Here is a 27,162-nt window from a genome sequence, read left to right as displayed (position 1 = left end):
TTAACTGTTTCCTTTGCTGTGCAAAAGCTTTTGATCTTGGTAAAATCCCAATAGTTCATTTTTGCCCTTGCTTCCCTTGCCTCTCGCAATGTTCCTAGGAAGAAGTTGCTGCAGCTGAGGTCAAAGAGGTTGCTGCCTGTGTTCTCCTCAAGGATTTTGATGGATTCCTTTCTCATATTGAAGTCCTTCATCCATTTTGAGTCTATTTTCGTGTGTGGTGTGAGGAAATGGTCCAGTTTCATTTTTCTGCATGTGGCTCTCCAATTTTCCCAACACCATTTGTTGAAGAGACTGTCTTTTTTCCTTTGGATATTCTTTCCTGCTTTGTTGAAGATTAGTTGACCATAGAGTTGAGGGTCTATTTCTGGGCTCTCTATTCTGTTCCATTGATCTATGTGTCTGTTTTTGTGCCAGTACCACGCTGTCTTGATGATGACAGCTTTTAATAGAGCCTGAAGTCTGGAATTGTGATGCCACCAACTTTGGCTTTCTTTTTCAATATTCCTCTGGCTATCTGAGGTCTTTTCTGGTTCCATATACATTTTAGGATTATTTGTTCCATCCATTTCTTTGAAAAAAATGGATGGGATTTTGACAAGGATTGCATTAAATGTGTAGATTGCTTTAGGTAGCATAGACATTTTCACAATATTTCTTCCAATCCATGAGCACAAAACATTTTTCCATTTCTTTGTGTCTTCCTCAGTTTCTTTCATGAGTACTTTATAGTTTTCTGAGTACCGATTCTTTGCTTCTTTGGTTAGGTTTATTCCTAGGTATCTTACGGTTTGGGGTGCAATTGTAAACGGGATTGACTCCTTAATTTTTCTTTCTTCTGTCTTCTTGTTGGTGTAAAGAAATGCAACTGACTTCTGTGCATTGATTTTATATCCTGACACTACTGAATCCCTGTACAAGTTCTAGCAGATTTGGAGTGGAGTCTTTTAGGTTTCCCACATACAGTATCATATCATCTGCAAAGAGTGATAGTTTGACTTCTTTGCCGATTTGGTTACCTTTAATTTCTTTTTGTTGTCTGATTGCTGAGGCTAGGACTTCTAGCACTATATTGAATAGTACTAGAATAGGTGATAATGGACATCCCTACCGTGGTTCCTGACCTTAGCAGAAAAGCTCTCAGTTTTTCTCCACTGAGGGTGATATTCGCTGTGGGTTTTTCATAGATGGCTTTGATGATAGTGAGGTATATACCCTCTATCCCTACACTGTGAAGATGTTTTTTTTGTTTTTTTTTTTCTTGAGATTTTATTTATTTGACAGAGAGAGATCACAAGTAGACAGAGAGGCAGGCAGAGAGAGAGAGAAGGAAGCAGGCTCCCTGCTGAGCAGAGAGCCCGATACAGGACTCGATCCTAGGACCCTGAGATCATGACCTGAGCTGAAGGCAGCAGCTTAACCCACTGAGCCACCCAGGCACCCCTGTGAAGAATTTTTTTTTATTGTTTTATTTTATTGTTTTTTAATTGATTATTTTTTATATTAATTTATTTTCAGAAAAACAGTATTCATTATTTTTTCACCACACCCAGTGCTCCATGCAATCCGTGCCCTCCATAATACCCACCACCCGGTAACCCAACCTCCCACCCTCCTGCCACTTCAAACCCCTCAGATTGTTTTTCAGAGTCCATAGTCTCTCATGGTTCACCTCCCCTTCCAATTTCTCCCAACTCCATTCTCCTCTCTAACACCCCCTGTCCTCCATGCTATTTGTTATGCTCCACAAATAAGTGAGACCATATGATAATTGACTCTCTCTGCTTGACTTATTTCACTCAGCATAATCTCTTCCAGTCCCGTCCATGTTGCTACAAAAGTTGGATATTCGTCCTTTCTGATGGAGGCATAATACTCCATAGTGTATATGGACCACATCTTCCTTATCCATTCGTCCGTTGAAGGGCATCTTGGTTCTTTCCATAGTTTGGCGACCGTGGCCATTGCTGCTATAAACACTGGAGTACAGATGGACCTTCTTTTGAAGAGTTTTGATCAAGAAAGGATGCTGTACTTTGTCAAATGCTTTTTTCAGCATCTATTAAGAGTATCATATGGTTCTTGTTCTTTCTTTTAGGGAATGCCAATATCTTAAGATCCTGCTTCCATTTCCTGTCAATGTACACCCAAAAGTGCAACTGCTGGATCTTCTTATGGTAGGTGATTTTGCTTTTCTGAGGAACCTCCATAACATTTCCCATAGTGGTCATACCAATTTGTATTCCCAACAACAGTGTACAAGGCATCCCTTTTCCCCACTATTCTCACCAACACTTGTTATCTTGTCTTTTTGATAAAAACCTCTAGCACCTGAAGTGATATTTCATTATGCTTTTGATTTGCATTTCCCTACGGATTAGTGATATTAAGCATTTTTCACATATCTTTTGGCCACTTATAGGTCTTCTCTGGGGAAAAAAAAAAAAAAGTCTATTCCTTTCCCCTGCCCATTTTTTAGTTGCATTGTTTGCTTTTCTGCTACTGAGTTGCAGGAGTTCTTTATATAGTTTGGCTATTCCTTTATCAGCAATAAAATTTCCAAGTATTTTTGCCCATTCCTTAGGTCACCTTTTCATTTTGGATTAATGTTTCTCTTGCTGTCCAGCTTTTCAGTTTGATATAATCCAGGTATTAATGTTTGCTTTTGTTGCTTGTGCTTTTAGCCATTTCCAAAAAAATCACTGTCAATGACAAATGTCAAGGATCTTTTCTTGTTTTCTTCTACAAGTTTGATTGTTTCAGGTCTTATGTTTAAGTCTACAGTCCACTTTGACCTAATTTTTATGAGTGGTGTAAGTCCATTTTTATAAGTGGTATATGTGGTTATCAAGTTTTCCCAGCACCACTTATTGAAGAGACTATCCTTTCCCACTGAATATTCTTGACTCTCTTGTATAATATTGTGAGGGTTTACTTCTCTTGATTCTGCTCCATTTGTCTATGTGTCCATTTTTATGCCAGGACCATACTGTTTTGATTGATTACTATAGCTCTGTAGTATAAAGTTTAAAGCTTTCTTCTTTCTTAGGATTGCTTTGGCTATTCAGGGTCTTTTGTGGTTCCATATGAATTTTAGAAGTGTTTTCTCTAATTCTGTGAAAAAATGCCAGTAGAATTCTGATAGGGATTGCACTGACTGTATAGATGGCTTGAAGTGGTACAGACATTTTAACAATATAATTCTTTCACTCTATGAGCAGGGGTATCTCTCCAATCTCTTTTATCAAAATCCTGTAGTTTCCTTTGACAGATTTTTCACCTCCTTGGTTAAATTTATTCCTCAGTATTTTATCCTTTTTGATGCTATTGTGAATGGGTCTGTTTTACTTCTTTTTCAGATTGTTTGTGTATAGAAACATAACTGATTCCTACATGTTTATTTTATATCCTGCAATTTTCCTGAATTCGCTGATTATTTCTAACTTTTTTACGGTGCAGTCTTTAGAGGTTTTCTAATACATAAGATGGTATCATCTGAAAAGACAATTGTATTTCTTCCTTCCCAATTTGGATGCCTTTTATTTAGTTTGCCTGCTTGCCCTGGCTACAATTTCCAGTACTATGTTGAATAGGAGTGATGAGTAAGGAGTCTTGCCTTATTCCTGATCTTAAAGGAAAAGCTTTCAATCTTCCACTGTTGAATTGATAGCTATATGCTTATAATATATGGCTTTTATTATGCTGAGGCATGTTCCTTCTATACCCAATTTACTGCGAGTTTTTATCATGAAAGGATGCTGTATTTTGTCAAGTGCTTTTTCTGCATCTATTGAGATAATCATATGACTTATCTTTCATTCTATTAATGCAGTGTATCGCATGTATTGATTCACATTGTGGGGGCCACCTTTGCATCCAGGAACAAATCCCATCTGATCATGGTGTGTGATACTTTTAATGTGAGACTGAATTTGGTTTGCTAATACTTTATTGAGATTTCTGCAGTTTTTTTCATCAGGGATATTGGCCTGCAGTTTTCTTTACTTGGAGTGCCCCCTGTCTGGCTTTGTAATCAGGATAATGCTCCTCTTATTAAATAAGTCTGGGAGTATTCCCTCCTCTTCAATATTCTGAAGAGTTTGAGAAGAACTGCTCACCTTAATCTTTCCTTAAATGTCTGGTAGAGTTCACCCATGAAACTCTCTGGTCCTGGGTTTTTCCTTGTTTTATTATTACTGATTCAAATTTCCTCTTTCTTCATGATTCAGATTTGATAGATTGTATGTTTCCAGGATGTATCAATTTCTTCTCCATTATCCAGTGTGATGGCATTTATTTCTCTTATCCTTTGTATATCTGCAGTATCAGTTGTGTCCTCTTTAATTTCTTGATTTTATTTGTGCCTTCTCTTTTGTGCTTAGCAGTATAGCTGAACACTTGTCCGTTTTATCTTTCCAAAAACACAGCTCTTAGTTTGGCTGATCCTTTCTATTGGTTTTCTGGTCTCCATTTCAGTTCCTTTTGCTCTCATCTTTTTGATTTCTTCTCCTGCTAGCTTTAGGCTTCATTGTATTGTTTGTTTGTTTTAGTTCCTTGAAATGTAAAGTTAGACTATTTATTTAAAAATCTTTTTTTCCCTTAATATGTAGGGGCTTGTCACTATAAATGTCCCTCTCAGAACTGCTTTTGCAGCATCCCGTAAGTTTTTGATATGTTGTATTTCCATTTTCATATGTTTCAAGGTATTTTTGGATTTCCCTTTGGACATCTTTAATCCACTGACCAAGTGTTGCTGAATTTCAACATATTTATGAATTTTCCGGCTTTTGTTCTGTAATTGATTTCTAGTTTCAGACCACTGTTATTGAAAAAAGATACCTGGTATGATTTCAATATTCTTAAACTTATTAAGACTTGTTTTGTGACTTACCATATGATCTATGCTGGAAAATGTTCTATGTACACTTGAGATGGATAGGTATTCTGCCCCCTCCTCCCTCTCTTCTTTTGTAACACCAATAATTTGCAAATTGGTTCTTCTGATAGTATCCCAAAGATTAGATAGGTTTACTTCACTTTCTCATCTTTCTTTTTATTCTGTTTCACCTGTATAATTTCAAAGCTTCTGTCTTCTAACAGAATCATTCTTTTGCTTGGTCCATTCTGATACTGATTCTCTCTACTACATTCTTCCTTTCTTTCATTAAAGTCTTAAGCTCCAGATTTGGTTCTTCCTTATGATTTCTATCTCTTTGTTAAATTTCTCATTTTGCTCACGTATTGATTTTGTCCAATTTCATTGTTTTCTCATAGCTCACTCACTTTTCTTAAAACAGCTTTTTTTGAATTTTTTATTGGTTATTCATAGATCTCCATGTCTTTGGGTTTAGTTACTGAAGTCTATAGTGATCACTTGGTGGTGTCGTGTTTCCCTGGTTCTTCATGTTCTTTGGGAGTTTCTGCATTGCTCTCTTTGCAGCTTAAGTATCAGCACCTCTTCTAGTCTGTACCAGCTGCCTTCTGGGGATAACAAATATACCTTTCATCAGCCCTGTTGGAAATTCTGAGGCTTTCTCAGACTTTCTATAGATATACCTGTTTCATACTTCTTGTTTCCATCTGTGGCAGAATTCTCATTTTGTATGCCTTTTCTCAAACCTACAATGCACCAGGCGGAGTACTGACTGCCTCTTTCATTTTTCTAAGGGTGGCGCTACAGCACAAGTGTGTGCTCTCTCCCTGAGCCACAGGTTTAGGCTGCCTTCAGGAGCTCAAAGACCTGGCTGCATAGTGGGAGGAAGTATAAGGCACAGGGGATGTTAAGGGCCTCCCATGGGACAGCTGAGGGAATCTACAGGCAAGGCTTTTCCAGCAACTCAGAGGGAAGTTCTTGATGGGAGTCCGTGAGGCAGTTAAGAGCATCTACATCCCTTGAACGTCCAAGAGTCCTATCTGCCACTATCCCAGTCCTTCGTCACATCTCAGCCCGGGAGCTCCCAATTTAGCACTCTAGATGGGACGAGAGAGAAATGCACCTCTTGAGCAGCATCCAGCATAGCTGGGAAAGCTGGATGTTCACTTACCCATTCCTCCTCTCCCCCGTGGAAAAATCCTGGGCTGAGATGGGCTCTGGTCCAAAGCTGTGCTACTTTGCAGGAGGGCTGAATCAGGTAAGGCCAAGCTGTTTCTTTTACCCACTCCAGTAAGGCCAAACTCCTCCATTTTTTTGCTCCCACAGAGCGCTGGAACTTCTCTTCTAGAAACCTGGATGCCCACCAAGCCTCTCTTGTCCATGGGTGACTATCTTAGTGTTCTGCAGGGGCTTTAGCCTGCAGCTGAGGAAGGCTAGAGCCAGGTCACAGGCCATTTGACAGGGTCCACAGCCAGGACAAAGGTCTCTTTGCCTATTATCTGATGCACGGGTGGGAAAGACTCCTCCTGGTTCCTTTGGTGTATAGTGCTAACTGCAAAGCCCCCACAAAAGCACTTCTGTTCATGGATAGATGCTGATGGTAGTGGAGGACAAAAATGAGGGACATCTTCTGTAGCCATGATGCTAACATCACTCTTCCCATAGCCCTTTATTTATAAATCTTATTTTCATATTTATCATTTTTCTCTAAGTTCGCTAAACTTTTTAAGTCTACGGCATTATCTTACTCTATGTTATATTCCCACTCTTTGAAACCACTATTCAATAAATATTGACGAATAAATGAATGAATGAATGATCACACTGAAAGCCACCGTAATCTCCATGTTTCTCAGACCCTGTTGTTTCCTGCTGGTCATCTATGTTGATCATACTATTTCATCCCTCAACAATATAGTGCTGTGTAAGTCTGTTTCCTTCATGTGATCATTCTGATTACCATCTCTCTCTCATGTATCTTGTTTTTAACCCAACCAATTTTCACGATTTATTCTGAAGGACAAAAAAACCCCACATTTTGTCAATTTACAAACCTCTCCCTTGAAGTTTTGCTATACTGATTACAATCTAGGCACAGACAGTGTGGACGCATAGACAACCACATCACACATGCAAAAATCCACTATAAAACAAACCTTACAAGAAATTCAAAGTGTTTTCTTATCATTTAAAAGTACGTAACAAAGAAATAGTAAAATCTCTATCCCAGAATAAAGATTCTAAATACGACAAAACCTGGTCATCCTGCAATGAATCAGAAACCGAAAACAGGTATATAACTCAAAAGAAAAAGAAGAAACTATTATGTACACAGTAAGTCACAGCCTCTTCTTTCTTTCAGCTTCAATATTTTATAAGACTTTTATTTCATAATGTGCTTTCGTCTTAGAAGGTGACTTAGTATTTTAAATAGTCCTTTTAACTGGCTGAAAAAGTATAAAGAATAAAAGTTGATGGTTTTCTGACTATTATAAAGATCCTCTCCACAAAAAATCATTATCATCAAAAAGTAACCATTAAATGGAGAGAAGCTGGAGACAACACTAATATGATAAACTGATTATAAGAAATCATCAAATCATATACGTGCCCCTATGTTTACTGCAGCATTATTTCCAAATCCAAGATATGAAAGCAACCTAAGTATCCATCAATAACTAAATGTGTAAATGTAGTATAAATATACAATGGAATATTAATCAGCCACACACACACACAAAAAGAGAGATCCTGCAATTTGCAACAACATGAATGGGCCTAGATTATCAGGTATTATGCTCAGTGAAATATGTCGGACAGAGAAAGTCAAATACTGTATGATTTCCCTCATATGAGTAACCTAAAAACAAAACAAATGAACAAACACAAGAAGCAGAAACAGACTCATAAATACAGAGAACTGGTGACTGCCAGAGAGGAGCAGGGTGGGGGATAGACAGAATGAAGCAGAGTGGCAAGTACAGGTTCCAGTCATGGAAGGAGTAAGTCACCAGGATGAAAGGCACAACACAAGAAATACAGTCAATAGTACTGTAATAGCATTGTATGGTGACAGATGGCAGCTCCACTTATGGCCAGCACATAATCACTATGTTGGACACCTGAAACTAATGTAACACTGTGCATCAATCACACTTAAAAAAAGACAGAGAGAGAGAAATCATGTGTCCAAAACAAAACTATAGGTCACTATAGGTCATATGTGAAAACATAAAGAGAGTTTACTCTAAATGTTCTTTTTTAAAAGGTTTTGTAAAATTACTCATTACTTTCCTGTGGTGTGAAACATTATCCATTCAGATTCTAGTGCAGTTCCTGGCCCAAAGCTGCTATTTTCACAATAAGCATTTTTGCTAAATACTCCCTGCCTACACCTAAAATACAAGATTCAGAAACAAGTGCTGTAGCCACCTCTCTTCACTCCTGGTAGCTCTGCCTTTCCATTTTCTTAGTTTTTGAACCTTCCTTCTCTACTTCTTTTGGCTCATATACTCCTTCTCCACCTAGCCTCTTCAAACTGACAACTTGCTTCTGTGGTCTAAGTTTATTTGGTTTTTCCCAAAGACACTACATCTTAGAAATGAATGTGTCCCTAAAAATTCACATACACTGAATGTTTGTAACACTAAAAACTTGTATATTGAAACTAACCCTGAACATAACAGTATTTGGAGATGGAGACTTTGGGAAGAAATGAGGGTTTAGACTGCATAAGGGTAAGGCTCTCATGATGGGATTGATTAGAGGCCTTATAAGGAGAGAGAGAAAACTCTTTTCTCCTCTACCAACCCTTCCTATCCTACCCTTACCCTAAGCACAAAAGAAAGGCCATGTGAGGACACAGCAAGAAGGAAGCCACCTGCAAGCCAGGGAAAGAGTCTACACCTGAAACCAAACCCTGCTGGACCTTGATCTTGGACTTCTAGCTTCTAAATCCGTGAGAAATATATTTGTTATCTAAGCCATCTACTTGAGCATTTTACTATGTCAGCCCACAAATACAGACATACCCCGTCCTCACCTCCAAGCCCTAATGATCTCTCAAATGTTTTTAATTTTTTAAGATTTCATTAAGTAATCTCTACACCCATTGTAAGGCTTGAATTCACAACCCCAAGATCAAGAGTCACACGCTCCACCAACTGAGCCAGCCAGGCACCCCCAAAAGTTTATAATTTTAATGAAGTCAACTTCCCTATTTCCTTCTTCTGTTGCCTTTATTTTTGGTTTCCTACCCAAGAAATCATTGCAAAATCCTACATCATGAAGATTTTCCCCTAAGTATTCTTCTCAGAATTTCATAATTTTAGCTCTTATATTAAGTCTTTGATCCATTTTGAGTTCATATTTATACGTGGTATTGAAGATTTTATTTTTTATTTTTTTGGCTTGAAAAGGAATAAAATCCCTGAACTAAAGAAAAGTACCAAGAAGCAAAGCAAGGAAGTAAGAAATAAAACTCAAACTAGAGGGTGCAGACAGTGAAGTAAAAGAGGCCAGTAAAAATTTGCAGCCCTTCATTAAAATAATCCATATAATCCAGTGTTTCTCAAATGCATTAGGGGCATTTGGGGCAAGATAATTCAATTATTTGTTGTGCAGAATACCAGGGCACTGCAGTGGTTAGGATTCCTGTTCCCCATCCACTAAATGTCAATAATGCTATCCTTTCCATCAGTGTGACAAGCAGAAAATGTCCCCGTGTTTCCAACAAACCTCTAAGGGAAAAATACTGCCCCCTGTTTTAAACCACTGCACAGAAAGTACAGAAAGGGTAGAGTCTAGAAAGACTGTTTATATCTACATTTCCAAATAGCACAGCACAAGTAAAAATTTCATCCCCAACTATAATACAAGTCAATGTAATAAAACTTACAGCTCTTTTCAATTTACTTTATGTTTCTTATTATGTTAATATGTAATCCCTTATCTAAATTGAGGAATCCACCATTATACTGAAAGCAGAATCCATTCTCTTCCTATAGAAGCCAGAAGGTTCAAGATAGTTTGTCTATCATTTAACAAGACAAGAGGCTGTGACCCACGCTTAGGCAATCAGATGCTCTGGCTGGGACTACAGAGCTGAAATAAGTGACACAGAGAAACAGGACTCAATTTTGGAAATAACTCAGGAAGCAGATCCAGTGTCAAAAGGTAGCAAAGCCATAACCAGAGCTCAGTGACCAGCAGCAGTGACGTGGTACACTATTTCTTAACTCTCACCATGGCTCTGCATACTCAGCTTCCTCTAATGCCTGTTTTCCAAACCTAGTTCTCTAGCCTTGAAAGCCAACCATTATCCTTCCAATAAATACCTTTTTAAATATGCATTACACTTGGTTTCTACTGTTTGTTTTTTAATACAGACGGAAGAGGTATTCTGGTACTATGACCTAAGTTCATGCCTTTGACTCAATCACTCTCAAATGTTGCTAAGGCAATTCCAACCAATGCAGAATGAAAAATTCTGACCAACCACCACCACTTGAAAACAGAGGAGTTCCACCTAATGCTTAAAACTCCAAGTTATTCTAAATATGGCATAAATGAGAACAAGTTGGAGATTAGGAAGGCAGTCAACCACCCCATAATTCCTAGTTACTATTACCCACGGATATAGAAAGTACTTTCAGGAATCTGGGAAGAGACCTGGGACTTGGCGGCAGAGCACTAACCTGCTCCCCTGCAAAGTTATCGACAATCCTGTGTTGCCGACTGCTATAACTTCCAGCATAGGCTAAAAGGGCCTGCCTCAGTCACTCCTGTGAAGAGGTCCTCCTGATTATCTGCCCAGTTCAAAACCATCAGACTACAAGGCTCTCCAGAGAAAAGGCCCATCCCAAAAGGGATCCATTTTGCCTCAGGTGAACTACTGGCTATTCTAACTCCAAGTCTACAAAAAAGAGGCCCCTTACAGATGCTCCACTGACTGCTCATCTGGCCCTAATTACAGTTCACACACTTAAAGGGGCGCCTGGGAGCTCAGTCAGTAAACTGTCTGCCCTCAGCTCAGACCCTGATCTCAGGGTCCTGGGATCAAGCCCTGCACTGGGTTCCCTGCTCAGTGGGGAACCTGTTTCTCCCTCTCCCTACTCATGCTCTCTCTCTCTCTAATAATAAACTCTTTAAAAAAATCAAAAATCAAAATTTTTTAAAAGTCCATACAAGGAAGCCAGACAGCACCAGTGGGTAAACCCAAATCTTCAATTTTCAAATCTACTCTTCTATACTTTCCTTCATGATACTGGGGCTTAGCCTCTGCAAACTACCTCTCTCTTTTATCAACTGGCTTCCTACTAGGTTCAACCAATAAGCGGTACTAAAGGGAGACTGGAAAGCAGGAGGATGGGATCTTGGTAACCTAATTCTAAAATAATTATTGATGTCAATTCATCAAGAAGATGTAGCAATTATAAACATACATGTAGTAACTATAAACAACAAACAACAGAACCCCAAAATATATGAAGCAAGCCTACAGAACTGAAGAAAGAAACAGGCAATTTTACAATAATAGCTGGAGACTTCCATACTCCACTTCCAGTAATGGCTAAAACAGAGATAAGGTAAATAAATAAAATCAGAAATAAAAATGGAGACATTATTGCCGACCTTACAGAAATTTAAAAAAAAAGATTTAAAGACAGTATTATAAACAAGTGTACACAACCAAATGAGAAAACCTAGACGAATTGGACACATTCCTAGAAACACACAAACTACAAAAAGTAACTCAAGCAAACACAGAAAATCTAAATAGACCTGTAACAGGTAAAGATCTTAAATCAAGAACCAAAACCTCTCAACAAAGAAAGGCCCAGGACCAGATGATTTCACCAAAAGAGGCAAGAACACTTAACTCATTCCATAAAGCCAGCATGACCCTGATATCAAAGCCAAAGATACCACAAGAACACTAGATACTCTTTAGAAATACAGATGCAAATATCCTCAACAAAATGCTAGCAAACTAATCCCAACAGCATATTAAAAGGACTATACATACCATGAGCAGGCAGATTTTATCCCAGAAATGCAAACGTGGTTCAACACAAGAAAATCATGAAAAATAATACACCACATTAATGGAACAAAGGGAATAAAATACATGATCATCTCAAATGATGCTGGAAAAGCATCTGACAAAATCCAACACCTTTTCATGATAAACACACAGCAAACTAGGAATACAAAGAAACATCCCTCAACATAACAAAAGGCACTTATGAAAACTTCACAACTAACATCATACTCAGTGGTGAAAGACTAAAAGCTCTCCTCCTAAGATCAGGAATAAGGCAAAGATGCCCACTTTCACCACTGCTATTCAATATTATACTACAAAGTTCTAGCCAAAGCAATTAGGCAAGAAAAAAAAAATCAAAAACATCCAAATTGGATAGGCAGAAGTAAAACTATCTCTATTCACAGATGACACGTTCCTATATATACAGAAAATCCCCAAGAATTCACAAAATTACTGGAGACAACAAATGTACTTGGTAAAACTGAGAGCACAAGCTCAACACATAAAAATCAGTTACGTTTCTATGTATCACAAATGAAAAACCCAAAAAAGGAAATTAAGGAAACAATTCCACTCATAATAGCATACAAAAGAATTAAATACTTAGGGATAAATTTAACTAAAAAGGTGAGATACTTGTGTACTGAAAACTACAAATACTACTGAAAGAAACTGAGGAAGACATAAATGATGGAATAATATTATAGCCAGATTAGAAGACTTAATGTTAAAAAGATAAGACTGCCCAAACCAATCTACAGATTCAACAAAATCACTATCAAAATTCCAACAGCTGTTTTCACAGAAATTGAACAGCTGATCCTCAAATACATAAGGAATGGAAAGTGGTCCCAAATAGTTAAAACAATCCTGAAGAAGAATAACAATGTTTGGAGCATTCACATTCTCAATTTCTAAAGCTTGCTACAAAGGTTCAGTAACCAAAACAGTGTGGTACTATTCTAGGTCATAAATTACTATCTGTGAATGCATTTTCGAGATTATGTTCTATTCTATTCTCTTCCATGTGAGGTGTGTGCAAACCCAGTGGTTCAGACTCATGAGATACCTATTTAAAATAATGTCTCTCCCTCTGTCTGCATCTCTTTGATGTTTTCTGATTGCTCTTCCTTTTTTTTTTTCCCTTATCCCCATTCTAAAAGGTATGTACATTTTTTGAGTACTTTAAGTCCTATTAAGCTCAGATCAAATGGCCTTTTATACCTATGACTGATGCCAACAGAAGGTCCAATTTTTTGTATATTAAGTAATGATTTTCTTTTTATGATAATGTGGAACTAAATGGGTATAACCTATGTAATTTTTTTTTTTTAAAAGGGGGTACCTGGATGGCTCGGTGGGTTAATGCCTCTGCCTTCGACCCTGATCTCAGGGTCCTGGGATTGAGCCCCGCATCAGGCTCTCTGCTCAGTGGGGAGCCTGCTTCTTCCTCTCTCTCTGCCTGTCTCTCTGCCTACTTGGGATCTCTGTCTGTAAAATAAATTTTAAAAATCTTTAAAATAAAAATAATAAGAAAAAGAAAAAAGTGTGGTAATGGCATAAGGACAAACATACAAACATATATAGACATAAGGAACAGAACTGAGTGTCCAGAAAAAGACTCATACTAGTACAGAGAACTGATTTTCAAAAAAGGTGCCAATACTTGGGAAAAAAAGTTTCTTCAACAAATGGTGCACGAACAAATGAAGAGCCACACACAAAATAACAAAGTTGGACCCATTTCTCACACCATACACCAAAAGTCAAAATGGATCCACAACCTAAATATAAAAGTTAAGATCATAAAAGTCTTAAGAAAACAAGAGTAAATATTCATAATCTTGGCTTGGTAATAAATTCATAAATGACACCAAAAACATAAGCAACAAAAAGAAAATAAATTGGGCTTTATCAAAATTAAAAACCATTTACATGAAAGAACACTCAAGAAAGTGAAAGATAAAAAAAAGAAAAAGTGAAAGATAATCTATAAGATTATCTTATAGGGCAAAAATACTCACAAGCCATCAATCTGATAAGGATCTAGTATCGAGAAGATTATGTCTTAACCTTACTTAGTAACAAAAGGCCAAACCACCCAATTTTTTTTAAAGGGACAAAGTACTTGGGTGGACATTTCTCTAAAATAGCCAATAAGCACATGATAAGACATTCAGTATCAGTAGTCCTGAGGGAAATCCAAATGAAAACTACAATGAGATACCACTTCACCCACACTAGGATGGGTATCATTTTTTTAAAATGTTGACATGGATGTGGAGAAACTGGAACCTTCAGAAGTTACTAATGGGAATGTACAATGATTCAGCGGCCATGGAAAACAGTTTGGCAGTTCCTCAAAAAGTTAAACACAGAGTTACAATATGACCCAGAAATTCCACTCCTTGGTTTATACCCAAGAGAATTAAAAACAGGTACTCAAATAAATACACACATGTTCACAGCTGAATAGTGAATAGTGGTAGAATAAAAGGTGGAAACAGTCCAACTGTCTGTCACCAGAGGAATGCATAAACAAACTGTAAATTGTTTATACAAACAATGGAGTACAACTCAGCCATAAAAAAGGAATGAAATACTGACACATGCTACAATGTGGATTAGTCTCATAAACATTATGGCAAGTGAAAGCCAGACACAAGAGGTCTTAGATAGCATGATTCCCTTCATGTTAAAAACATACCACATGGGTCATAACATTTACCAGAACAGGTAAATCCTTAGAGACAGAAAGCAGACAGTTTGCCAGGGGCTGGGGAAGTAACTGCTTAATGGGTATGGAATTTCCTTTTATGGTATGAAAATGTTTTGGAATTAGACAGAGGCACAACACTAGGAATGTATTAAATGTATTAAAATGCCACTAAATTGTACACTTTAAGATGACTGATTTTACGTCATGCAAAATTTACCTTGATTGAAGAAATAAATACTTACGGAAGAGCTTAGATTCAAGAGGGGCAAGCACAATTTAAATAAACAAACTGTCTCTGTGTGGCTGTAATAAAGTACCATACAGTGCATGGCTTTTAAACAACAAAAATGTATTTCCGGAAATACATGGCTGGAAACCCATGATCAGGATGCCAGTATGTCAGGTTCTGGTGAGAACCCTCTTCTAGGTTGCAGACTGCTGACTCCTCACATGGTGGAATGGTAAAGAAAGCAAGCAAGCAAGTTCTCTCACATGTTTTTACAAGGGCACTAATCCCATTCAGGAGGGTTTCACACTCATAACCTAATTACCTTCCAAAGGCTCTACCCTCCTCATACCAGCACACTGAAAATCAGATCTCAACATGTGAATTTTGGGAGGACAGGAGCACTCATTCAGTCCATTGCATTACCTGATATCAAGAGTTATGTAAAGCTACACTCGTTATTACACTTACTAAAATAGCACACCATGCTAATCCAAAAGAAATACACAGAACAACACAGAGCCCAGAAATAAAACCTATGAACATATGAAAAATTGTTATATGGAAGAAACAGCATTACAAATCTATGGGAAAAGACAGATTCTTCAATAAGATGCACAGGGAAAACTGGACCCCTGTACAAAAAAACAAACTCAATCCCTACCTCATCACAGAAAAAAATCAAAACTAAGTAGTAGATTAAATCCCTAGATGTGAAAAACAAAACCTTATAACTGCCAGAACTAAAAATATAGGTCACTATAACTTCAGGGTTTAAAGCATTCCCCCAAGCAAAATTCAAAAAGCAACGCCGTGAAGAAAAATATTAACAATTTCTATTACATTAACATTTTAAACTTCTGAAACATTAAAGAAACCATAAACAAAGTTTAAAAATAAGGCATCCATTTCAAGAATATATGTGTAATGCATATAACAAAGAATTCAGTCAGAATGTAGAAATAATTCATACAAATAAGAAAAAGAAGAGGGCGCCTGGGTGGCTCAGTGGGTTAAAGCCTCTGCCTTCAGCTCAGGTCATGATCCTAGGGTCCTGGGATGGAGCTCCACATTGGGCTCTTTGCTCAGTGGGGAGCTCTCTCTCTGCCTGCCTCTCTGCCTACTTGTGATCTCTGTCAAATAAATAAATAAAATATTTTAAAAAAAAAAAAAGAAGAAGAAGAAGAAGAAAATAAATAATAAAAACATTGTTCTTTGTGGTCTCCAGATTACTTCATATCCTTTTGTTTAACTCATTATATAACTTGTCCCTAAAGTTCTTGTTAAGATATGGAGAATAAGGGGCACCTGGGGGTGGCTCAGTGGGTTAAAGCCTCTGCCTTCAGCTCAGGTCATGATCCTGGGGTCCTGGGATCGAGCCCCGCATCGGGTGCTCTGCTTGGCAGGGAGCCTGCTCTCCTTCCTCTCTCTCTGCCTGCCTCTCTGCCTACTTGTGGTCTCTGTCAAATAAATAAATAAAATCTTAAAAAAAAAAAAAAAAGATATGGAGAATAAAAGAGAACAGACACTTTCAATGGCATCTCTCAATATTATGGTTAGGAAACCAAAGAATATTTTGCATCAAGAGTAGTAAAAGCCTTCACAGATCTGAGGCCTCAATTACTCAGGGACTCCTGTTACCCTCAGCATCTATACTAAAGACTTAGACAGCAAATTAAGAGATGGAATTATTAACTGGGCTCAAAAATGACACCTGGAAATACTTTCGTAAATATATCTATTACCTTCATTCAGGCCAGCACATAAAATGTTTCAAAAAAATGTTCAATAAATTATACTTTCAAACTTAAGAGAATCAAGAATATATAACAGTATTTTATTCATTTACACTTTTTAAATTGGTACAGATTTCATTACATAATAATATTATATAAGTGAATTATAGCCACACATGAAATAGTTTTTAACCTTCATTTTTTTTTTTTAGATTTTTATTAATTTATTTGATAGAGAGAAATCACAAGTAGACGGAGAGGTAGGCAGAGAGAGAGGAAGGGAAGCAGGCTCCCTGGTGAGCAGAGAGCCCGACGCGGGACTCGATCCCAGGACCCTGAGATCATGACCTGAGCCGAAGGCAGCGGCTTAACCCACTGAGCCACCCAGGCGCCCCTAACCTTCATTTTTATATATAAAAATGACACTGCTAATTCCTATTTAGAACACATTTTGTTTTCACAGTATTTATAATATCTTGAAGTAAATTACTGCACATTTTTCAGTTCCCTACTTCATGAAATTATTAGTATTTCATATGTGTGAGCTGGAAGGAATCTTTAAAGATTCAATTAATTCCCTCATTTCATAAATAAGGCACAGGGAAGTTAAACAGCTTATCTAAATATACTCCAGCAAGTAAGGACAACGCTGAAACTAGAGCCCCTATCTCTCAACACTGAGCCCAAGGTTCTTTTAAATATACAATGATGTCTTCCTTCTGGACTACATAAAATTCCAAGATAGACCATTGAAATAAATGCCCGTTTGAAGGAGATTTTTCTTACAATAAATCCTAAAACCAATCTGTACATAAATCTCCAGTGCATTCTTCATTACAGCCATGTTCTAAAAGGAAAAAGTTCCAGCAAAGGTTCAATGCCAATCAAAATAAACTTTTCCGACAGAATTTGCACAATTATGGAAAATAAGAACAGCAAATGACTGTCCTGACCAATCAATATGTAGCGTCAGCCCAAACCATATTCTAATTTTTTAAATAATTTTCAAACAACAGTAAACAAAACATTTGCCCAGTTAGCTAATGTTTATCATGAACTACTGATTTCAAAAAAAAGTCCTCCTTCTCTGTGGGGGATAAGTTCCAAGACCCCTACTGTCCACAGACAATAACAAACCCTATATACACACACCATTTTTTCCTACACATACCTATGATAAAGTTTAAGATATAAATGACAAATAGTAAGAGATAAACAACATCTCATAATAAATTAGAATAACAATATCCATAAATGTGGTTGCCCTCCCTCTCTCGAAATACCTTGTTGTACTGCACTCCCCCTTCTTATGATGACGCTGTGTGATGATAAAATGCCTACGTGTTGAGATGAATGGAAGTGTTGCAACCTAGCAGGAGGCTGCTACTGACCTCACGCATCAGCAGGGGCATCACTGGCTGACTGCAGGTAACTGAACCAGGAAAGTGAAACTGCCAATGTGGGGGGACTACTGGAGACGTTAGTTTCTCAGGTGCCAACTTTCAGCATGATCTAATTTTATAGCTATATTTTTAAAAATTATGTTAGTAAAACCTAACTTACAGGTATGACATAAAGACTAAAGGTTAAATGTGTGAAAACATTTTTCACATGCTATTGTTTTCTTCCTTTTTTTCTAAAGGAGAAATTCAATGTGGGGGCATGCAAAATAACTTAGATATATTTATAGGAGTAAGTATGTTGTCGATAAGGCCAGCAGGAATTATTCCCTAATTTTTTTAAATTGTTTTTTATAAAGGGCCTTTATTAAAGACTATGCTTCTCACTGCAAGATATCATTCCTCCTACTTCTGCATCTTACCTCTCAATTCTTGTGTTTTGTTTATACCTTCTCTCAAGGAATTGGCCACCGTGCCATGGACATCATTTATTCAACAGGTATATACTTTTATTAAGGGCCAAATGTACTTCAAGCATTGGACATAAAAGATAAATTAAAGACAGTTATTTGCCCTCAAGGAACCCATGCTCTTTTAGGAGAGAAAGAGAAGTAAGACTGTAAATATACAATCACAGACATACATGAGAAAGATAAAATACAAGGGAAAAACACTACCTACAGACAGTGGAGGTAAGGGAATAAACCCATAAATGGATTCGGGCAATCTCAGCTGTAATGGGTAAATTAATATTAACAAGAACCCTGAAGATCAGAAAACACTATCAGAAATAAGATTAAATGCAAATCACTCAAAGTAATTGAAGCATGGAATTACAATAAATGATGCTGATAAAAAATAAAATCTAATTTCAAATTCCATGTTACAGAGACTACATACCTACATAAGACAATGTTAATAATTCAGAAGAAATATTCTTAGATTGAGCCTTTAAAATAAGAAAATCCAAAAATATCACAGAAACATTTCATAGCCCTAGAACACTTCTTATAAAACCCAAGAGAAATTTTGGAAAGGCTATAATAGCTCTTAAAGCAAATAAACAAACTAATGCTTGAACAAATTTGATTTCCTAAAAACATTTAACTTGATCCTATAAATGCTGTTTAATATATTAACATTCAGTTTCTGGAGCACCATCTCCTGGAATTCCCAACATTCACTGACCAAGTTGAAAATGAGAATTTATGCCTTGGTATTCTGCATTTTAACCATACCACTCTAATACTTTATTCATCTCTGAGAAGAATTAAAAATAAGTACTACTGAGATAGTGATTTGATAATGCTGAACCAATAAAAGCAAGGTCACCATCACTTCATCTAGGATCAAAATCTGACTTTAAATAAGAATATACCAAATGTCATCTGGTTAGCAGTGCAATGATTTTGCACTCTTCTAAATCAGTATCAGTACTTAAAAAAGATGCAGAAAAATGATGAAAACTCAGACTATCAAAGAAATAAGAGCTATGGGGCACCTGGGCAGCTCAGTGGGTTAAACCCCCTGCCTTCAGCTCAGGTCATGATCCCAGGGTCCTGGGATCGAGCCCTGAGTCAGGCTCTCTGCTCGGTGGGGAGCCTGCCTCCCTCTCTCTCTCTGCCTGCCTGATCTCTGTCAAATAAATAAATAAAATCCTAAAAAAAAAAAAAAGCTATTACTTCAGAATTTGGAAGAATTTTTTACTAACTGATAACTATACTTTACTAACTGATAACTATACTTATGATTGTAGAGAATCAAGCCTTACCTCTACCCCAATTGTAACTGATCGCAGAGAACAAGGGTCTGTCCCAATAGGAAAATGGGACAGAGACCTCCATAAAGTCAGAGCCTTTCCCCACCATTTCATCCCAATTCTTACCTTATTATCTAACTACTCAGGTTTAGTGAGAGAGCAATTCCTGGAGGATGAGGGAAGTGCATGGGAAACAATGAAAAACTGCTTTCCAAGTGGTAATGGACAAGACAACAATTTCAGTAGCTGTCCATGCAGCCAACTGTACACTGAATTTAGGAATCACACAAAAATGTACTCTAGCACCAAAACAGTTGAGAGGACTAAAGATGCTAGTATCACAGCGGAGTAGAGGAAATTACACTGAGAGGTAAAGATCAACTTGTTCTCCAACTATGGAAACAAATGGTTTTCACTCAATAAAAGTAAACAAAGTCTGTATACATATATACCCATATGACCAAGGCATCTATATCAGACTGTTAAACAGACATTACTTTATTCATAGCTGAGTAAAGGGAAGTGGGAAAAACAACCAAGGGCCAAAGAGGGTAAATACATTACAATGGAAGCCCAGCCAACTTAATAGGATAAAATGATGTGACCTCCCCAAACAGAAGCCTAACAGGATAAGGGGGGAAAAGGCATGGAAGAGGGATGAGAAAAGAAAGGATATTAAAATTAAAATGATAGTGAGATTTAAAATTTCTACTCCTGCAATAAAAAGCAAAACTGAATCAAGCAAAAAATGCAAATCATGACCTGAAAATCTTGAAAAACTCTCACTAATGCACACTGCAATCTGGACTAGACACATTTCAAATTCAAAAGTGAAGTGTCATTAGTGACTAAACACACTGGCCAGCACAGGTTTAGAGTGATTATGTCTAGTACAATGCCTCACAGCTATTTAGTAAAACCAAGACACAACTTTAGGTCCTTCTAATTCCAAAGCCTGTTCTCTCTGAGGAAACTACCAGAAGTTAACATATCTTCAAATATTCAAGTTATACCAACAAAATCCTGACTAGAAGATGAAACTTACTGGCAATTCAATTAAGTATTTTAAAAAAAAAAAAAAAAAAACACGAAGCCCACTTTTATAATGCTAGAATATAAAACAAATGTCAGTTTTAAAAATGAAAGAAATTAGTAAGTAAAATTTCAGTGGAATAGATCTATTACGTGTACACAAATCGTGAACATGATACTTTGATGTATATCAGCGTATATTTATAACAACATCCATGTGTTTTATGACCAATACCTGTTTTGGTTACCTTGAGATCATAGATGTTAAAAATGACTGTCATCAACATCAAACCATGCATTTTACATTATTATCATTTGAAAACTACCAATTATTTGTGAACCATTTAACTGAAGGGAACACACAGGTTTTCTCATTAAAATGCTTTATCTTAAACTCATGTAATATCAATTATATAAAGTATTAATTCCATAGGGTATGTATTTCTTAGTAACCCATAGACATGTCACCCAGAAACTGGGAGTTATCCTGGTCTCCCTCCTCCGCCTACCTTAGCCCCATATTCAATGAACTATCAATTTCTGTGAAACTTAACACATTGACTAACATCTCTTCAATCAACCCCTCTTCTCCACTAACTTCTCTCCTTCTCCATTATCACCACCGTGATCTAAGCCAGTCTCTTCTGTGACCTAGACTCTCCTAATTTCACATATCCTCCTGCTCCTCTCCAATCCAATGTGTACAATGCAACCATAGTGATTATTTAAATTTTTATTTAAATTTTTTTAAATGATTATGTCACTGCCTTGCTTTAGTGAAAATCCTTCACTGACTTTCCATAGTACTCAGGATAAAAACCATAATATTTGACTATGGACTCTCCGGGATCATGCCTAGGGATTCCCAACTCAACAACAACCAGGTGAAATGCTGATTCATTAGATTTCCTTAACTCGAAGCTTAGTGGAGTGTCATAAAATGAAGAATACATGCCCCTCTAGAGGGAGCAGCTCCTGCCAGATCTAGCTCAGGGCTGTCATTGGAAAATACAGATTTGGGTGTTGTCAGGTCCTTTGATATTTTTTTTTTTTTTAAGATTTTATTTATTTATCAGAGAGAGAGAGGGGAGAGAGCGAGCACAGGCAGACAGAATGGCAGGCAGAGGCAGAGGGAGAAGCAGGCTCCCCGCCGAGCAAGGAGCCCGATGTGGGACTCGATCCCAGGACGCTGGGATCATGACCTGAGCCGAAGGCAGCTGCTTAACCAACTGAGCCACCCAGGCGTCCCGGGTCCTTTGATATTTTTAAGAGAAATCAGAAGTCCAGACTTTCATGTGAAATCTCCTGACATTTGAAGGTTAGCAACTAACTCATACTTTCTGAACAACGGAAGCCAAATCTGACCTTTTGTATAGTCTCTTTGCCTAGCCCCACACTGCTAAATCTACACCAGCCACACTGGACATTTGTCAGCTCCTCCATGATGCCAGGCTTTTTGCTTAGGGTTCTCACACACAGGGCGTCTTCAGCTTTGACTACTTTTTTTCCCCGCATCCCTACTTCACTCAGCAATCTACTTGTTCTAAATCTCTGACTCATTCATTGCTTCCTCAATGAAGCCTTCCCTACTCCCACAGCCTGCCCACCACCTCCCCCCAACCTCAATCCACAGGATAAATCACACCATCATGTGTTCTGACAGCACTGAGTACACTTTCATAATACTTATCACTCTTTGAAAATAAAGGTATGTATTTAATGCCCATCCTCCCCCTAGATGAGAAGCTCTATTAAAGCAGGGCCTGACACCCAGTGGACATGCAATACACATTTGCTGCTAACTACTTTGGTTATAAAATGTTCCCTTAGACAACAAGATTCGGGTATGCTTTTAAAATACTAATCTGGGGGCACCTGGGTGGCTCAGTGGGTTAATAAGCCTCTGACCTCCGCTCAGGTCACGATCTCAGGGTCCTGGGATGGAGCCCTACATCCGCTCTCTGCTCAGCAGGGAGTCTGCTTCCCCCTCTCTCTCTGCCTGCTGCTCTGCCTACTTGTGCTCTCTCTCTGTCAAATAAATAAATAAAATATTTAAAAATATATATGTATATATATTACTCTGTACCTAACTTTTCAGAAACATATACAATACATAAAGTAGCCTCGAAATTAAAATAATTCCATTAAAACTACAATCACCAATAGCAATAACTGCTCATCTTTACTGAGCACTTACTAAACACCAGGAAATATTACTCTGAGCACTTGCCTGTACCATCTCATTCACTACAACAATCTGTCAAGTAGATGTCAATGTCATCCAGGGCAAGCAGCTTAGGCACAGAGTTTAAAAATTTTAAGATCATACATCTAATCAGTGACAAACTAGGCCATAAATCCATGCAGTCAAGACTCCAGAACTTAAGCACCTAACTATAATACTAAATTAACACATTAATGAAGAAAAGTCAATTCAACAAGTACCCCTTAAATACTGTGAATAAGAAATAATGGCTATGATTCATTTTCTATTACGTATCCATTAAAGGTTCCTCACCCCTCTACCCTGCTCCCTTCTACATACACACAAAATAAAGATAAATTACGAATTTGTATTTTTCAAATTAAGATTTTTTTGAACCACACCCAAAATAGGTATGATTCTAGCACCAACCAGTTCTGTTGAAATATCTTTTTGAATGATTTTTAAATGAGCTAATGTGCCTACATTAGCTTGATGTTTAACGTCTCATATTTTAAACTTATTATTTGAATGATCTCTATTTTGAAATGTATTTCATCGCCCACATTAGAAATTGCTGCAGACTGTGCCTTCAGATACAAGCAACAACACATAACATACCAAGCAAATATAGTAAACTGATATAGCCACAGACACTATGTACAGAGGTAACACAGGGATCCCTCTTCACCTAGACCCTCACTATTTGAATCCTTGCTTTCTAAAATTCAGGAACTAAGTAGATTCAAATAAATTCTCACATGTATCATTTGCTACCCAAGCTCTTACTCTCAGGATCTGGCTCACAATCCCTTAGTATTACAACTCAAAACCAGCCAAAGCTCCCAACTCAGGAACCCAATAGTTTTGGGTAACAATACATGAAGCATATGCATTCAATTTAAGAATTCTTATTTAAGAGATCTAAATAGGCTTTTTTAAAATGTAAGTAAGATGGACATACCTATATTCTCATTCAAATCTTATTTTTTCCAAATATTACATTTTAACTACACTTAACTGAGAATTTTTCTAATGTATGTTTTTAAACTAGAATGTCGCTATATATTGTATATTTTTTAACCTTTAGACCACACTTAAAATATAAACTGTTTAGTATGTGACAGATTAGTGTAATAATAGTTAAATAACGTGTGGCTCTCAAAGAAATTTGAAGCCAGTATTACCACCCTTTATTTTCAAATCTTTATCATAGCTTGTATAAAAATCATGGGAAATAAGGTTCTCCAGGAAAACAGTACTTGCAGTGTTAATTTTTCAGCAACATATTTCGCAGATCACATCAGAATTTTCTCAAAGTCACAAAGAGCAACGGGCAAAAATAAAAGAAACTGATGAGAAAGAGTATTGAAGTTGAAAATGATGGCAAAAAGTCCAAATTTAGTTACAAAATAATGGCTTGAAACAATTTTAGAACTACTCCATAAGGTTCAGCCAAAAGTCAAACAATAAGGAAGCAAATAATGAATTAACAAGATTGAGAAAAAGGAAAAACCAGCTGTCATTACAACACCACCTTATCCCAAGTATTTAACTTAGGCTCACACCTGAACCTAAGCTTCTTCAAACACCTTGTGCTTCATTTAAAAAGTGAAAACTAATGTCAGCTAAAAACAGAATTCAAGTATACGGGTTTTTTTCACATACTCAAAAATTATTTTAAGAAACAGGAAAAGGAGGGGATTTAACAGGTGGGAAAAAAAAATGTAGGTTTGAGAAAAGTAAAATACTTTCCCAAACTCTTCTTTTGACACAAATTGCATAAATGATTTAAAGAGATAGTTACTAGAGCTCCTATTTTATCCTAATTCCGCAAGACTCACCCAAGCTCTCCTCAAATTTGATTTGAAAGAATGTGAACCCTTTCATCAATCAAATTGCAAAAGTTAGTTGACACACTCCAACCCACATATTATAAAAATAAGAAATTTAAAAACATAACCAAATCTACAAAGTGAAATGCCTGTAAGATTCAATGATATTTTTAACATAACTGATTTCCATATGGAGCACCAAAACAGATCCCCTGAAAATAACAGAAATCAAGGTATTTTTGTATGCTAAGAAAGGACAGGTACATTCTGCCCATCGTTGGTCTTCCTAAAAATCTAAGATTCATTACTAATCCTTAACTACAAGCTAGAGAATAAGAGCCCTTTGGGAGAGAAAAAACTCATAGAAGCTGTCAGGATTCAATGGGTCTATTTCACAGGGTGGCACTAAGACTGAATGCAATAAATTCTAATAAATGAAAAAGCAGCTTATGTGATCATTACTTTAGATTAAATTTTCCTACTTCCCAACTGCTCACATCAGACCTAACAACTCTGAGCACAAATGTTTCTGCTACATAAAACAAAGTTGTTGCACTTTAGACTGGGCTCGAGGAGCCCTTCCAGTCCATGGTTCTATTCTAACAATTTTGAAATAACCATAACTCTAACGACTTAGGGAAAACTACACCTTACTGAAAAAAAAAGTAAGACACATTTGGTGCAATAAACCACACCTTGCTCTGCCAAATGTTAACAATAAAACTTCTGATATAAACAAACCTGTGTCTATGTTCATCAGGTCCATGGATCAGGAAGACTCCAGGGTTTTTAGCCCCTTTGCTGGCATCTACATGAGGAATTAACACATCTTCTAAACCCAGATCAAAGCGTTTGTGTTTTGAAGAGTCTGGAAGGAAGAAAAATGCCCCAAAACACAGGGTGATGAAGGCACTTAGAATAAGGAGGAGGATAAACTTCTCGGAAAGTCTCAAGGTAGCCCTGTGATGTGGGAAAGAAGGCGGCCCCAGGTTCAGAGGTGGTATCCTTCGTCCAGATAAGGGCAGCAGGGCCGGGGTAGTCATCGTTTACGCTCTTGGACAGAATATATTATAAAGTTCTCATCTTATATCAAATGTACAATACATTGAACAGTCTCCAAAATCTTGGCCAAAAAAAACTCAATTTTGCTCCTCTTAAAGGACTGTTGTGCTTTTTAATAGGGCACCTCTTTCACGCTCGTCCAATTACATTCAGAAACGTGTGGCCCCCACACGATCACTAGTTTGTGTTCTGTGATATTTTCTCTGCCATTTGGTTTTCAGTACCTCATCGGGTTATCACAAGTCTCCTCTTCATTCCTAAGAGTGGATGAGGCAAGCAACACTGCAGAAACGATGCAAGGTGGGGTCTTCCATTCCTGCACCCCAACGAGATGCTCCAATGTGGTCTCCCGCCCCCAAAAGGGAGCCTGCCCAGATCCGACGAGTTGCAGGAGGCTCACTTAACCACCTCTGGTGCTCCACTTCCAGGACCTCTTCACCTCGGTGGTGGAAAAATAAGGGGCTCCTCGGAAGTCGGCCAACAGGGAAGGAGGGCGGTCTCCCGCCTCGCCGAGAAAGCGAAGCGGCGGCGCCCGGCGAAGTCGCGGGAAGGGGGTCTCGCACGCCCGCGCCTCCCGACGCCGCCCGCAGCTCCTGGCTCCGGGGAGAGCTCCGCCGCTGCCCCCTCGACGGCCGGCGCGAAGGGCATTCGCGCCCCAAATGCCTGCGCCCTCGCAGCCGCCGCCGCCGCCGCCGCTGTTGCTAGCGCACGGGTCTGGCGGGGAGCGGAACTTCCTCCTCCGGCGGCCACTGAGAAGCCCCGGCGTGTGCGGGGGGGAGGGGAGGCGCGGCGGCCACCCCCGCCCGGCTCCTCCTCCCGCTCGCCGCCGCGGTCGCAGTTAACCCCGGCGCCTGCTGTCCGGACGAGGCCGCCGGTGACCCCGCCGCGCCCGGCCGCGGTGACCGAGCCCCCGCGGCTCCGCAGCGTGGGAAGAAGACGAGCCGCGGCCCCTCAGTCGGAGAGCCCGGGACAGGCGCCTGCTCATTCCTCGCTCGGCGCTGGGGAGGCGGCGGCCCCGGGCGCGCAGGAGCGGCCGCGCCTCGGGCGGGCAGAGGTCGGCTCCGTCTCCGTCCTCGCCGGCCGCGGGCCGCCGTGCGGGCCTCCTCGGCGCCGCCTCCGGTCGCTCGCAGCGGCTTGCTCTGGCGGCGGCGGGTGCGGGAGAGGCGACGCGTCCACGCGGTGCGGGGCTGCGGCCCGGTCCTCAGCCCCTGCCTCCTAGGCCCGGAGAGCGCAAACAGCAGAAGGCCGACGCCCGTTGGGCACACGCCTGCA

At 38.6% G+C, this 27,162-nt stretch overlaps 1 protein-coding gene across 2 annotated transcripts in view; it reads right to left on the bottom strand.

Annotated features, from left to right (window-relative positions):
- The window catches only part of MAN1A2 (mannosidase alpha class 1A member 2), a 195,967-nt gene extending 169,172 nt beyond the window's left edge, over positions 1 to 26,795 (bottom strand). The window contains exon 1 of one of the 2 annotated variants that reach the window (XM_059137472.1): positions 25,570 to 26,795. In XM_059137472.1, coding sequence (XP_058993455.1) covers positions 25,570 to 25,871 — 302 coding nt within the window. In that variant the 5' untranslated portion in view covers positions 25,872 to 26,795. The remainder of the gene's footprint in view (positions 1 to 25,569) is intronic. The other variant, XM_059137471.1, reaches the window with a different exon arrangement.
- Between the last annotated feature and the right edge of the window lie 367 nt (positions 26,796 to 27,162).

The sequence above is a fragment of the Mustela lutreola genome, chromosome 10 (assembly GCF_030435805.1).
Source record: "Mustela lutreola isolate mMusLut2 chromosome 10, mMusLut2.pri, whole genome shotgun sequence".
Classification (NCBI taxonomy): domain Eukaryota; kingdom Metazoa; phylum Chordata; class Mammalia; order Carnivora; family Mustelidae; genus Mustela; species Mustela lutreola.
This window is presented reverse-complemented; position numbering and strand designations above follow the sequence as displayed.